The sequence below is a fragment of the Quercus lobata genome, chromosome 2 (genome assembly GCF_001633185.2).
Source record: "Quercus lobata isolate SW786 chromosome 2, ValleyOak3.0 Primary Assembly, whole genome shotgun sequence".
Lineage (NCBI taxonomy): Eukaryota > Viridiplantae > Streptophyta > Magnoliopsida > Fagales > Fagaceae > Quercus > Quercus lobata.
The window spans coordinates 97,035,033-97,050,547 of NC_044905.1; the positions used below are offsets into that span (position 1 = coordinate 97,035,033).

A 15,515-nucleotide genomic window follows, 5' to 3' on the forward strand; every position below is an offset into this window, starting at 1 on the left:
AATTCCTTGATAGATCTTTTTGAACGCATGTGTTGTAGGGAGAGAGCTTAAAAAAATTATTAAAAAAAAAAAAAATTCCCAATCATCTTTGAAAATTCATGAAATAAGTATTACACTCTTCCCAAATGGTGCAAGAAATTACACTCCTTCTTGAGGTTTTTATGAGTATAACAAATAAATTTATACTCTCTCATACCATTATTACTTTCTTAACAAAATATTCTATTTAATAAAAAGATTACTACTCATTTATACAAATCTCAAAAGAAGTGTTACTTCCTCCATAGTTGAGTAATAATATTTTTTTTAAATGGAATATTTGATTAGAAAAGTCACAATGTGAAAGGGTATGTACTTTTCTGTTTTGTTTATATGAAGTTATAAACCTCAAGAAAGAATTTCATTTCTTTTAAAACGTTTAAGGTAAACTTTATTTGTGAAATTATCTCAAGAGTGGTTGAACCGATGAAGCAATTTGTGTAAAAAAAAATAAAAAATAAAAAAAAGGTCAACTTAGTTGCTTGTGAGAACTTGATTTCTTTGTTCCTATAAAAAAATGTGTTATCTCTTTATTCGTGTAAAGATTATCCCTCCTCATATTGGATGCAAATGCAAAATTGACCACCGTGTGTAGTAGTAACCAAAAAACAAAAAAAATTAAATAACACATCGAATTATGAGAAAGAGATTTTTTTTTTTGGTAGAAAAGAGATTATTATTGTTCTATAATGCAACCTGGCATTCTTGAATAGATTAAGTCTGTAACAAAAGTTAAGATTGAAGATTGATATAATCTACTAGGAAATGACCCAGAAATTCGCAGGAAGACAACATGCATGTACATATTTCGTCATGGGGATTGACAAATATGCTAACTGTCGACTAACAAAACATTTTGTATATGTTTATTGTATTGAATGAGACAGTTTAATGACTAATTGCTTAACTTTAACGACTTTGAGATTAGGAACAAAAATTGTGTGTGTATATATATAGCTGTTATTAATTATCTCCCATGCACTTCATGTAATATAATGCACAAATACGCTACAAATGGACGCAGTTGCTGAGCTCAAACTGGGTCCGTACCCTCTCCCTCAAGTCATCAACAATTGTCAAACCCTTCATATTATTATGTATAGTACTTATTTTTTATGAATATTGTTACAATTATTTTTTCAATTTGGTAACAAACCCAAAACTTTGAGATTCCAAGAAATTGGCCCTACCCTTCTCATTGTCTTATCTCCTTGGAGCATGAGTTTTTGTTTTACAAAATTACCTTAATGAATGAAGCTGTCCTCTAAACCCAAGCAAAGGGCATAATTGCCCCATATTATAACAAGAGGAAAGGTAAGAGAAGTTGTTGATAGTGCTAATGCTAATGCACAAGTTACAAGTACTGCCAATGAGTCCAATAATATAAAGGAACAGCTCATTATTATCTTATAGTATATGAATGTTAGATTAGGAGAAAGTCTATGAACATAACTTTTGTCACAATCTTGACATAAGTGACTATGAATAACTGAGAAAAAAATAATAGGTTTATATAAAAATGATGATTCACTAATCACAATTGCACCTATTATTAAATTGTAGTAAAGTATATAGTCGTAAAAAAAAAACCGTTAGTATGCAGAGGTGGTTGTTCTTTCTTCATGAATGTGTAAGATTTCAATTGGTACATACCAACTTTGACTTTAAAAGAATAAGTCTTTCCCGTGTGTTAGGTATTCCACAGCAACAATTTCTAGTTTCTAGAGGACGTGAGGTTAAAGATGATGGCGTCATAGAATTTGACTCTGGATAATTTTCTATAACTGAGAGAGGAGAGAGGAGACCGGAGAGTCTGAGTTGGTGAAACCCCAGCTATTGCCTGAAGACTCAGAATTGATACTATAATCATGACCAAACCATATAAACCTCAAATTGTACTATTTCGTCGTATAGGAGAAAAAATAAGAATTAAACGGAAAAAGTCAATCATGCACTTGAATATATATATGTGTACTTCCTCAGTGATTTAGTCAAGTTGAGTTAGTAGTTATAGTGGGACCATATATATTCGAGCAGCATAATTGGTACATTCCAACATATAACACAAAACAAATTTTTTTCTTTGTTCTCGAATGTCAGACATTTTCTTTTTTGTTTCATATTGGGTGATGACATTTGACAAACAGTTGCACTAAACTAAGCAAGTCCTTGGTGGCGAAATTAAAATTTTTTAAACCAAGTAAATGTACCATACATGATGTTAAAAATTTTAATTGATTTAATGCTTCATTTTCTTAATGACAACACCACCAGCCCTTTCCACACGCTATAAGAGAAGCTATAAGAGAAATGATGTATATATCTCATATATGAGATATATTTTCCTTTCATACAACTACAATTTTAGTCCATTTCAGATTATATGTGATGAGCATAAGAAAATTAAACTTGGAGGGAGACAGGCTTTTTTATTATTATTAAAAATATAAAATATAAAAAAACTAGGTGAAGGTGGAGAAACAAAACTACAAATTTTAAAAATTGATAACGAGTCTAAAAAGAAATTCAAATATAATTCTTAAATTAACTCCACTAAACACCAATCTTAGGGTGTTTTTTTTTTTTTTTTTTTTTTGAAGACGGGAACACTTCCATTTAACAATAAAATCTAGTAAAAGAACTTACAAATGTACTGCTTTACATTGATGATTTCAAAAAAATTTATCTAGCAAAAAAGGAAAAAAAGGAATTTTGAAACATTTTAAGTTAGTTAAATGCTGGATATAAGAAAGGGTCAAATGAGTTGGAATGAAATTAAAATTTATAATAAATTTCTGTAAAGCCTCCTATTTATATCCTCCAATTCCAATAAAATAAAAGAAATTCTATGTCCATAATATTTTTACAATACTTTCACAATAAATCTTAAATGGCAGGTTATTATTGACTGTTATGGATGGACAAAAAAAATAATTTAAATTAAAACCAATAATAACATATCACCTATGATTTGCTGTAAAAATATTCTAAATGTAACACTTCTCATAAAATAATGGCACATTAGACTTTTGCAAATGGAAAAATAGGGAATAGTACACACTTCAAATGGAAAAATAGGGAATTGTATACACAGTCATGATCTTTATTGAAGAATCATTCCTCTATTCTTTTTTTTTTAAGAAAGATGAAGAATCATTCTAACTTCTAATTTACATACTTTTTTTTTATATATATACCTATTTACCCAATCTTAACTGTTCATCTATTATTACATAAAATTTAAAAAAAATGTTCATCTATTATTATAAGATATATATTAAATAACACAATACCATATATCAACTATTAAAATTAGGTAGGTATGACATGTATGAATAGAAAAATATATATAACATAAAATTATCCTTTGACTTTCAAACTAATAAGTTTAAGAGCACAACCAATTTCACAATAAATTTTATAATGGTTGGAGTGGCCGTTTGTGAATTGTGATTAGTGTATAGTAAAAGTAATAAAATAGTGATCCATGCAAAAGTGATGCATTGCAAATTAAAATGTGCCACCTCAACAAGTTGTGAAAAAAATTGTGAAATTTACTATGTCTATAACATTGTTGTTTTCAAGTACGGGAGGAAGAGATTTTCACATAGGCAGATCCAGGTAAGACCACTAAACTACAAGCTTTTGGCCATTCAAAATTTTAGTGTTTTTTTTTTAAGCAACGTAACCTCACATTCATGGAAGTTGCCAATAGAAACTCCATCCAATGCTCGACTAAGGTCAAAATGGGCAATTCATTTTTAAGTATTTTGAACTGCTGTCATAGCCTCAACAGAAAATAAAAGCCATCGATTTTAAGAGATATCTTGCCTTTCATTTTAAAAGATATTACTAAGCTTTTTAACAAGCCAGACCTGTACAATCTTTCCCATTTGAATTACATAGAAGGAAGATCCACAACGACATTTACCTCACGAACTTGGCTATGGTTGTCCCTTTAGACACAGAGGGAAGATCCATAATGACATTTACCTCACGAACTTGGCTATGGTTGTCCCTTTAGAGACACGCGGTGGTGAGCTTAATAGACTAAGGCGCTGTAAACTTGAAGATTCTAAGTTTCATCCACCACACTATCCATTTATAAGATTTTTGAGATGTCTCATGCAGCTAGGAAAAGATTGGAACACCACTTCTTCATATCCAAAAAAACAAAAAATACTTGGGCCTTTGATTCATGAAAAAACATTCTCTCAACCAGACAAAAACAAAAGAATGAGGCTTAATACCCAGTCAGCATGAATAAGATGGATCTCTATTAAATGAGGCTACTCTATCAAAATAAATAAATCTATTACTCTACCGTTGTATTGCTAAAAATGTCCCAATAAAGCCGTTAGGAAAACATGAAAATCATATGGCCAACTCCATAGTCCATTCAAGTGCAGATAGGATTCATAACTCGGTTATTATCCCAATCATTATACAAACTATTTAGTCTCAAATGTCTAGGCACCAAATAAATAAAAATCAGAGCTCAGATTGACAGGTCCAAGTTCCATACATTCACAGCTTTCTTACAGATATTATTAATGTCTGAAACATCTTTATAACATACAAGACTAAACTAAAGGATCCTTCTGCACAGCAGGTGCAGCTTGCTCAAACTACGGAAATGCAAATAATATACACCCACCAGTACCACCCAATTCAAATTTTCCAGTAACCATCATATAGCGTCCGACACCAATAGCCAAACATTCCATCAACTAATTGCATGATCTGATTATGATTACCAGGCAACCAAAACTAGTTCACAATGGACAAAGTAAACTGCACCACTACGCTCCAAACAACGGGAATAGAAAAGGCAAGGAGTTCCTTAAAAAAATAATCATATACTATACTCTTTTACATCTCCAATAGCCAAAGTATATTTGGCACATATAGGTATCAAATCTCTAGGTGTAAAATTTCATATAACAAGATAACAACAAAAAGGATAGAGAGAGAAACTTAACCATAACAAGTTAGTTTCCTGTTTCATCAGAGTTACAGCAGTATATGCATCACTATTTTCTAAAGATAAAGCTTATAATACTGCGATTACCATTCATATATATAAACATCCATCCAAAAAGCTGAGTCCAGCCTCCAATAATAATAGAACATGTATCAGCAATGCCATCCTGATCACATTAAAAATGATGAGATATGTGAACATACAGAAGTTGCTTCATCATCACAGACATTGTTGTCAATAGAAGGTAAAAAATAATAATAATAATAATTTACATAAAATTTGATGGGAAATACTTACATTTTAATCATGCAGTCCAAGCTCTCCTTGGGGTAAAATGAAATCTTCTGCTGGCAGAACCCATTCTGAGAGCTTAAATTGCACTCTATAAAGAATAAATACCGTTCTCACTGCAGTACTAGAAAAGGTTTGTCAAAAATGAACCAAGGCATAAAATTACACAACTAGCCTGCGTATACTTTAGAAACCAGTAGGGTGCTTTATAGTGCAAAGTCTATGCTTCATTTTATTTTCCTCTTTCTTAAATTCTTGCTCAACATACGAGGCAAGAAGTGAAACCTACTTCTTCAAGATTGGATTTATCTCACATTCATCGCTGCAGCCATATTCCTCAGCTTCTGAGAGATTTCCGAAAACGATGGCCTAGCTGCTGGATCAGAAGCCCAACAACTTTCCATCAGAGACTTCCATTCAGGATCACACCATGTTGGACTTTGTGGGCGCAATGTGTTGTTTACAATTCCACCTGTGAACCAAGAAGAAACACATTGCAACATCATGGTCGAGTTTTGTAGTAAAATTAATAGTGGCCCTACTTAAACAGTGAATATAATATCCAGTTAGATCCCAGAAATATTGCTACTGGTTACAAAATAATTCAAGAAGATAAATTAAAGCCCAAGAATGAATTCCAATAGTTAGTCATCCATTGTAATCCTTTTGAATGCAGGAATATAGATCAAACTCAATCATATTTTTTCGTATTTTTTACACACAAAGGAACCCCTAATTTGTGTGCAAACTAGATCAGGCAAGCAAGGGTAACCAGATTAAATAGTGTACATAGCCTATTAACAATTTGGTACTTACCAATTATGGAAGCGCAATGCAGATCTGCATAAGGCTCATCACCCGTGAGTAACTCCCACATAACAATCCCAAACGAGTAAACATCAATCTACAGCAAAAGAAAATAATAACAATGAAACCAAACAGCAGAAAAGATCTTAAAGAAAGGACATTTAAAAGGAAAAATAAAAAACACTGAAAAATTCACACTTTCACACTTGGGAGTTAATTACCTTCTCTGTCACCATATGGCTTTTCCCACTGAGAAGCTCAGGTGCCATCCAAGGTAAAGTTCCACGGACACCTCCTGACACTAAAGTGTGCTGTTTTACCTTTGATAAGCCCAAATCACCAATCTAAAAAGATAAACACAGAACACATCAGTTTCCAAAATCCAAGCCCCTCTGAAAATTAATTATCAAGCTTGACAGTAAAGTTTAAAACAGACTCAGGTGGGCACATGTGAAAAGAGAAAAAAATAACCAAACCATCACAAGTTCATTTCATATCAAGCTTCCGATGTTTCCTAGTTAATAATACTGCATTCACGCAAATTAATTCTGAACTTCAAATATTTCAAAAACGACACTAGTATGAGAAAACAAGAACTATAACAGGAAACACCAAAACAGGATATTGAAAACCATAAGAAACGAACCAATCAAAATGATTTAACCTAAAAATATGTCTACCTCATCATACCTTGCACACAGGACGCTGTGGATCTCTCATATTCACCAACAAATTTTCGCATTTCAAATCAAAATGTACAATGTTCTTTCCATGCAAATACTCCATCCCAAATGCAGCATCCATAGCTATGATGAGTCTCTTACGACGATCAATAGTCCTGTCCAATTACATTATGCCCTGACTCATTCAACTTTCAATGGATTCTTTAAATAAACTTCGAGCAAACAATAAAAAATTTTACATGAAGCATACATTCCAAAACAGAAAATAGTGCTAAAATATTTGAAATCTGAATGAAACACACTGTAAAAAGTAACAGAACAGCTACCTGTCTTTCTTCTGCAAAAACTGTTTTAAAGATCCATTAACCATGAACTCTGTCACAGTTGCTAAAGATCCATCAGGACCATCACGAACAATTCCATAGAAAGAAACAACATTTGGATGATGTAATGAACTCAATATCAAAGCCTCCTTCCAGAAATCCGCAATCTATGACAGGATTACATATCTAGTCACTGTTATAGCCAATTCCACTAACATATGAACAGTCCAATATAAGCACAATGCTTAACCAAGCAAAATAAAAAAATAAGAATGTTTTCTATACTTCCCACAATAGCCTTCATTCATTGTATTTATTACAAAATATATATTATTGATTTCAATTTATGTCTTAATCATACATGTGTAAACTCTTACACATAAAATTCATGGCCTATCCTACATTTTCCCCTTCTTTTTGTCTAAACGTGTATCAAAAACCATAATGAAAGTTGAAACAAAATAGAGTAAATTACTTGATACGATGCTTAAAATTAAATTTCTTTTTGTTTCACCTTAAGCAAATTTGTGAGGCTCATTTTATATAAGGGCCACGTTGTTTTTTCCCCATCTTTTTCTTTTAGAAATACATAACAATAGTGTTCTTCCAGCATAATGGGCTGCCTAGATAATCACGGCCTTGACTGCGCTTTGCAATTACCATTAGAACACAAATTATATTTGAAGAGAACACCACAGCATATTACACCAAGTAAATTGCACAATATGACTCAATAGGCTGTTTCCCATAATATGATTCAAGAATGCTAGTCAAACAAACGCAAGAGTGATAGATGTAGACACTACCAAACGTTCCCTTTCAGAAGGTCTCCCCGCAAAACAACTGGCTTTTATTCTCTTTACTGCCACATCAGAACCCTTCCATTTCCCATGATAAACAGCCCCATACGTTCCAGAACCTAATTCCCGGATTTCCTCTAGATCATCATTCTTTATTGACTGTCAAAGAGATGCAGTATGTTAGAAACAAGGGCATGAAAAGGGGATAGTTATGATAGTGATATGAAATCTAAATGCTTCATTTAACACATGCAAATAATGTGAATAAGCCAGCAAGCAGTAACCTGTAATCCCCTGTCAAGAGCTTCTGCCTCCGCTTTTGTTGGCTCGATCTTGGAGGTATCCACATTGTCATTATCAAAATCCAACTCTTGATCCCCATGAGCATTCTATCAAATTAACAGGACATCAGAAGAGAATAAATAATTATACAACAATCTCTCTATAAAGAAAATTTACTTGTTTCTTACCGCTGATTCTATTTCCTTTCCAGTTGCTTCTTTAAGGTCAGCACATTCTTCGACTTTCACTTTGACCTCTTCAGCTTCTTCTAATGCTGCCCTCTTCACAGAAGCAATCAACTCAGGTAAGAAATTCAAATGTCCAGCTGAAAGCTTTGAATCTTCAGGAGGTGCAGAAATGACTTTTTCACCCAGTTTCGCACCACTCTCTTCTGCAGGCTTCAAGCAGACTGAATTGGTAGAACCGAGAGAAGTCTCCGGACAGTTGTTATTATCAATTTTCATTTGCTCTAGATGAGAAATATTCTGCAATTCAGAGTTCTCAACTTTTTCTATTTGATTTGCCTCTTTTTCTTCTCCAATTATACTTTTCCCATCCAACCTTGCCACTTCAGTGATACTGGTATCCTTTCTTGAATCAGGATTGTAACCAGGAGCTAATGAAGAAACCACTTTATCATGAATCAAAGTTGAAGATGAATCTGATGGTGGCACAGGTCCCAAGGGGGTGGCAAAGTTGACCATCTCAGGCTGGGGTCGAGATGAATAGAGACTTTCCTTACTGAATGAGTTTGGGTTCAATTTTAAAGAATGGCTATAAGAATATTCTGGCATGGCTGACCCATCAAAACCCAATATTTTTTGTGAGGACTCTACCCGAGGAATATGATTGTCCACGCAAACACAGAATCTTGGACTACCCTCCGGCCTGACAAATCCTGGATTAGCTGTACCATTCACTTGCTGAGGTGCACTGGATGCTTCATAAGGGGCAGCAACATGCTGCGAATTAGTTCTCCATAAGGCATGTCCAGGTACATTTCCATGTGACACAGGGTAAAGATTATCTACTCCATAAGCATAAGGCAAATTTCCATACCGGATCCCACTTTCTTCATGAGGAGGTATGTGCATGTGGGGTACAGCAGCCACAGCTTGGTCATGCAATACATCATTCCCCATTTCAGGTCCAGCTCGGTGATAAGCATAATTTGATGGAGGAGGATGTCCATCAGCTAAATTACCATGACCCATAGGGAAATTCATGCCTGCTCCATCACCAATGTAGTGATCATTCACTCTTGGAGCTCCAGATGCATGTACTCTGACTTCATCAACCCGAGCATTCAAATTGTTCTGCAGAATCCATCCTCTCTCATGATTTTGAGCTTCATTATAAACAGATCGAAGATCATGATTCTGCTCACTAGGGTAAATCCCATGGTGCGACTTGGCATCTGTATTCAGCATGAAAGTCTCTCTATTTGGGGGACACTCAGCACATGGATTAGAGACCTGGAGAAGCCCATGCTCCAAATGCGGTTGATTTCTTTGGAAAGCCATCCGGCAATTCTCACAAACACTGTTCCCTTCAACGACATTGGGGCCATGAAAAATGTTACCAGGAAAACCAGACTTATCACCTGATATAGCTCCACTTGGCACCCACATAACATTTTCAGAATATTGTGGCTGGTGTTCATACGTGGGCTGGTGACTCACTTGCTGCCGAGAATATTCTTCTGGCATTCTATCTAAGCCTTTTTCTGTTAAATCAGACAATGGCATACGGTAACGTGCAGAAGAAGGGGAAGATGGATACTCTGCCAATTGTCTTGGATCATGGTGCCCAGGATGCCTAGGAGAATAGTATGCAGGGCTCCATGGAGCTTCCATTTCGGTATACCTCTGAGGCTGGTGTGGTGCAGATCCCATATGAGGAATCGTGAGGTGACGCAAGTTAAACTGTAGCATTGATATCTCAGAAGCCCTTTGGCTATGAAGGCCACCCTCCACACCTACCGGGTTAAAGTACTGCTCCCCAACATGTATATCCTCAACTGGACCAATCCTAGGGGAATCAGATTGCTGCTGCTTCCTAAACTCAGAACCATCATTCATATTATTCAAAGCATCCACATACCTCCTCTCAGTCTCCCTATCATCCCCACCATCAACATAGTGGGGCGAAACCTCTTGTTCGGGATGTGAAAACAGAAAAATCCTAAGCCTAGTGAACCCATCACCCGAACCCAACTTATCATACTCTTCCATCATGTTAATCACATCATCATCATTTACAACCGATACAAGAGCATCAAGATCCTCATCAGGCTGCTGGTATTTCAATACCGCCGCCCCATCATAAAGCTCCCTCATTTTACCCATCAACTCCTCAAAACTAATATCTCTCGCCACGCAAACAATTCGGGTCTCCCCGCCCACATACCGGAGCTTCCCGTCTTGGGGACGGGGCAATATACTCCCTAAAAAACTACACAAAAATTTAACACGCGTGGTTTCATCATTCGAACAAGGGGTTGAAGAACCCATGGCTGATGTTGGGCTATCCATCATCAAATATACAGATTGGTAAGGTTGTTGTTGCTGATATGTTATAGGATTCTCAGACTCAGACTCAAACTGGCTCTTATATACAATCCCTTTATTACACATAGAGTATTTGTCACATCATATAGCTTAAAAGGCCAAATTTCACTAACCCAAATTGATAAGAATTCCCCATTGTTAAAAGCTCAGAAACCATCACATTTCCCAACAACCATGGCTACAAATTGAAGAAAATCACAATAAAAACCAAAACTTTATCAAAACAACAATGAACCTCACCAGCCCAGATTGTGAAAACAGATCCAACGTCCCAAACGAATACCCAGTTAGACTGATTAATCCAAAAGGCAGAGAAACAAACTGATGGGTACCTGAATTGGCGAATATGAAAAGGACTCAAAGAGAAGCTGAGGAGGGAATCTTCTGAAAGAAAAAAAAAAACAATTATAGAATATGGAGGAAGAGTTTATCAGAAGCTGTGGGGGGTTTTATTGAAAGCTGTGCAGTGAGCTAGTGATCTAGCAGAGAGAGAGAGAGAGAATGAGTAGGATAGGGATATGTGGTGAAGATGAAGGGTGCTGATGGTGATTAGGAATGGAGGTGGTGAAGAAGGACCGCCATAGGCAATGGGGGCAAGAGAGAGAGAAAGAGAGAAAGAGAGAAAGAGAGAGAGAGATGCGATGCCCGAGTGCCAGGTAGTGTCCCACGTGGCACTACCTGGTTTCTGGGTTCTCTTGGCATCTATTTATCTCCTCCAGAGGATATGCTCTCCCTTCACTTTCTCTCCGACGCTCTTCCCTTGCACGTGTGTGCACACACACACAAGATAACACTTGACTCCATGGTACACTCTTATTCTTGGAAATTTTAGAGTGCACATGAATCTCACTAATTAAATTTAGTGTGGATTTTATCAAGAAAAAAAAAAAAAAATTAGTGTGGATTCTAATGTAGATGTGAGAAAATCAAATATTGTTACTGTGGGGTCCAATAATTTGTGACCTTGGCCCATTTTTACATTGGGGTCCAAGGCTCGAGCTGAGGAAGAGTATAGCCGAGGATAGGTAATAAAAGTCCAAATAGTCTTGAGACACAGTCGAGGATGATTCTGTCCTCGGCATATTCGAGGTCCTCCTAGAAGGAAGGGCAAAAAAGATATAGGAACAGTTCGGGAAAAAATCTAAAATATCTATGTCAATAAAGAAGGAGACGCTGGATAGTATAACAACTAAGGACAAAGGGAAAGCTGCCCTTATTGTCATTCAATACTCTGCACCTGACAGAACCATGCTCTTCAGCTTTTACAACCACCCCCAACCACTTTGGGTATGGGCTGATGGGACAAATATCAGTCTTGGAAAGTCGATCCTACACGTGGACGAAGGATAAGGAACACAGGCTAATATAAAAAGAAGGACAAGTAATCCGGAGAAAGGGGCTGGGGAAAAATGGCAAAAAACCAGAGCCTTCCAACCCGCCTCCAGGAGAAAGATTCCTAGAGCGAACACGATTTAATTATGTATGAACACCACAAAAAAACCACCATCTGATGATCAATGTCTAACATTTCAAACCCACGCTCTATAAATAATATTGTTTGGGCCTTTTTACGTGCGAACTCAATATTATTATGGGTCGTTACGAATTGTGTCTTTACAATTGGCGCCGTCTATGGGAAGGCTTGTGTCTTGGCACAGATGAAGGGTTAATACAATCCTTCACATCATTTCCAGCAGCTGGATATAGTGTTCTAGCGTAAAATTCCACTAGGGGCTATGTTTCTTCACTAGGGGCTGCGCTTCGTAGAATCAGCAGCACGAATGGTTCTAGGGGCTTGGCCGAGGAGCTAACCCCCCAAAACCAAGGTCCCACGCCACAGTCGAGGGGTTAATTCCCCCAACTACTTAAATATCAAATTTTTGACAGAATTAAGGTATTGCATGGTCCTCGAACTTAAACCTATGGGGAAACCAACTACTTAAATATCAAGTTTTGGACAGAACCAAGGTATTGCATAGTCCTCGGACTCAAACCTATGGGGAAACCAACTACTTAGAAATCAAGTTTTGGACAGAACCAAGGTATTGCATGGTCCTCGGACTCAAACTTTTAGGGAAACCAACTACTTAAATATCAAGTTTTGGACAGAACCAAGGTATTGCATGGTCCTCGGACTCAAACCTATGGGGAAACCAACTACTTAAATATTAAGTTTTGGACAGAACCAAGGTATTGCATGGTCCTCGGACTCAAACCTATGGGGAAACCAACTACTAAAATATCAAGTTTTGGACAGAACCAAGGTATTGCATGGTCCTCGGACTCAAACCTATGGGGAAACCAACTACTTAAATATCAAGTTTTTGACAGAGCCAAGGTATTGCATGGTCCTCAAGACTCAAACCTATGGAAATGTCAGCTACTTAAGAAGAATTCTAAGTCGCTCAGTCCTCGGACCAAATACCAGAAAAGGTTAAGGCTATGAAAGTTATTAGGAAGATGGCGAAACGCCTTATTACTCAGCAACCTACAGGGGCTGTACATTTTTGGGTTATATATCCTCGGATGATTACTTCCTATATGGCATCGAGCATTCAGCCATCACCTCGTTCAAGTTTGGGGTATACAACCCATTTTCAGGTCGGTCTTATTATACACGATACCTCTAATAAGTTCATAATAACATTTTTTTCTTAGTAAGGGATTTCAGCCCTAAGTATTGTTTTCTCAGGTCGGCGTCATTATGCCAGACAGCTCTAATAAGCTCATCATAATATCTTTTTCTTTTCTTCTTAGTGAGGATTTCTGCCCAAAGTATCATTTGTTCAAATCGGCATTATTATGCCGGATAGTTTTAATAAGCACAGAGCAAGGTCTTTTTATTAACTGGGATCTCGGCCCTAAGCATCGTTCATAGTATAAAAATAAAAAAGAAGTCACAGGATAGTATGTCTATTCACGGCATAACCATTTCAAAAAGAAGAGATAGAATATACGAAATAAAGCAATGATGACTTTTATTAATATAAAGAGGTATTACAGCGTACACTGAAGGGCTTAAACAAGCCTATATAGAAAACGAGTTACAAAAGCAATAAAAAACAAAACAAACAAACAACCAGAAATTTTTTTAAGCTCTGCTCCCAAGTCTTTCCAAATTCTGCCCCAGTGGCACCCATATTGAGAGGAGGACCTTCCTTGGTGGAGGAGGAGAAGAAAAGGAAGAAGGAAAAGCACCAGGATGGATCTGGTGATGGGAAAGAAGAAGAAGGGGAGGCAAAAGGAAGCACCAGTGAAGGAAGAGAGGAAGAAGCAGGGACACTTTGTCCCCGCGTCAGTCTTGACTCCTAACACGCTGGTGCCATGTTAGCTATGCTCATAAGAGAGCGGCTGGTACTGATAATGGGTGACCCTGGCTCAGTCTCACCAAAAGTTTGACGCAACGAGCCCCTGCTTCGGATTTTGGCTGAAGGGAGGATGAGAGGTCTCTTGAGTCTCTGTCATCCCTGTCTTAACCGAGCCATCTTAAGTTTCGGAGGAACAGAAAGCTTCTGAAAAGGATATGATCTTTTCATCCCCACTTCTACTTCAAATGTATCACACTATAAACTGTGATTGTGCTGTTAGGAAGACTTAGAACACAGCTTGAGGGTTGAGGCTTTAGGAAGGTTAAAGAGTCTTTACGTGAAGGGAATACCCTCTCGTTTGGCTTCTTATATGGAAGATGAATTTAGTGACATTTAATCTGTACATATATTCAAGAAGGTCTGCGAGTAAGGTAGCGTTTGTTCAACTCCCCAATGTCATCTGTAACTGTCAGAATTGATTGGCCTCGTAAAGGCAATTTATTAAAGACGCGCCTCGTTCACTGAAACGACGGGAACGCGCCGTGTGTAAATCTAGAAGAATGTCTCGTAGCCCGGCACATTTCCTAAGTAGATGAAGAGACACCAACATTAATGAAGGACAGAGCTGAACGAATCAAAGGCTTGGCATCACCAAAACCCTCCTCTCCGACCAAGAGGTCGGACAGCAGGATTTTGAGGGGCTATTGTGGGGTCCAATATATTGTGGCCCTGACCCATTTTTGCATTGGGGCCCAAAGCTCGAGCCGAGGAAGAGTATAGTCGAGGATAGGTAATAAAAGTCCAAATAGTCTTGAGACACAGCCGAAGATGATTCTGTCCTTGGCATATTCGAGGTCCCCCTGGAAGGAAGGGCAAAAAAGATATAGGAACAGTTCGGGAAAAAATCTAAAATATCTATGTCAATAAAGAAGGAGACGCTGGATAGTATAACCACCAAGGACAAAGGGAAAGCTGCCCTTACTGCCATTCAATACTCTGCACCTGACAGAACCATGCTCTTCAGCTTTTACAACCACCCCCAACCACTTTGGGTATGGACTGATGGGACAAATATCAGTCCTAGAAAGTCGATCCTACACGTGGACGAAGGATAAGGAATACAGGCTAATATAAAAAGAGGGACAAGTAATCCGGAGAAAGGGGCTGGGAAAAAATGGCAAAAAACCAGAGCCTCACAGCCCGTCTCCAGGAGAAAGACTCCTAGAGCGAACACGATTTAATTATGTATGAACACCACAAAAAAACCACCATCTGATGATCAAGGCCTAACCTTTCAAACCCACGCTCTATAAATGATATTGTTTGGGCCTTTTTACGTGCGAACCCAATATTATTATGGGTCGTTACGAATTGTGTCCTTATAGTTACCATATTTTAAGAGTATCTAATTTTTTTTTTTTAAGCCTC

At 37.1% G+C, this 15,515-nt stretch overlaps 1 protein-coding gene across 4 annotated transcripts; it reads right to left on the bottom strand.

The window, feature by feature from the left end:
* Positions 1 to 4,860: 4,860 nt before the first annotated feature.
* On the bottom strand, positions 4,861 to 11,455 carry LOC115977390. 4 transcript variants are annotated; one of them, XM_031099218.1, is made up of 10 exons: positions 8,398 to 11,451; positions 8,212 to 8,316; positions 7,934 to 8,086; positions 7,131 to 7,294; positions 6,812 to 6,959; positions 6,343 to 6,465; positions 6,131 to 6,218; positions 5,604 to 5,786; positions 5,321 to 5,430; positions 4,861 to 5,189 (listed from the first exon to the last, which is right to left on the bottom strand). In XM_031099218.1, exons 1-8 carry the CDS (start codon positions 10,843 to 10,845, stop codon positions 5,620 to 5,622), a joined length of 3,396 nt encoding a protein of 1,131 aa, XP_030955078.1. In that variant the 5' UTR covers positions 10,846 to 11,451; the 3' UTR covers positions 4,861 to 5,189; positions 5,321 to 5,430; positions 5,604 to 5,619. The 4 variants fall into 4 exon arrangements, with proteins under 4 accessions (XP_030955078.1, XP_030955077.1, XP_030955079.1 ...); XM_031099217.1 differs by having other exon boundaries at positions 5,321 to 5,786; XM_031099219.1 differs by lacking the exons at positions 4,861 to 5,189; positions 5,321 to 5,430; positions 5,604 to 5,786; positions 6,131 to 6,218 and having other exon boundaries at positions 6,373 to 6,465; positions 6,802 to 6,959; positions 8,398 to 11,454.
* Positions 11,456 to 15,515: the final 4,060 nt, after the last annotated feature.

Coding starts and splice junctions, on each gene's coding strand:
- LOC115977390 (XM_031099218.1), bottom strand. CDS start 10,845: ATGTGTAATAAAGGGATTGTATATAAGAGCCAGTTTGAGTCTGAGTCT. Junction 8,317..8,397: donor GAAAGGAAATAGAATCAGCG/GTAAGAAACAAG, acceptor TTAATTTGATAG/AATGCTCATGGGGATCAAGA. Junction 8,087..8,211: donor CTCTTGACAGGGGATTACAG/GTTACTGCTTGC, acceptor TCTCTTTGACAG/TCAATAAAGAATGATGATCT.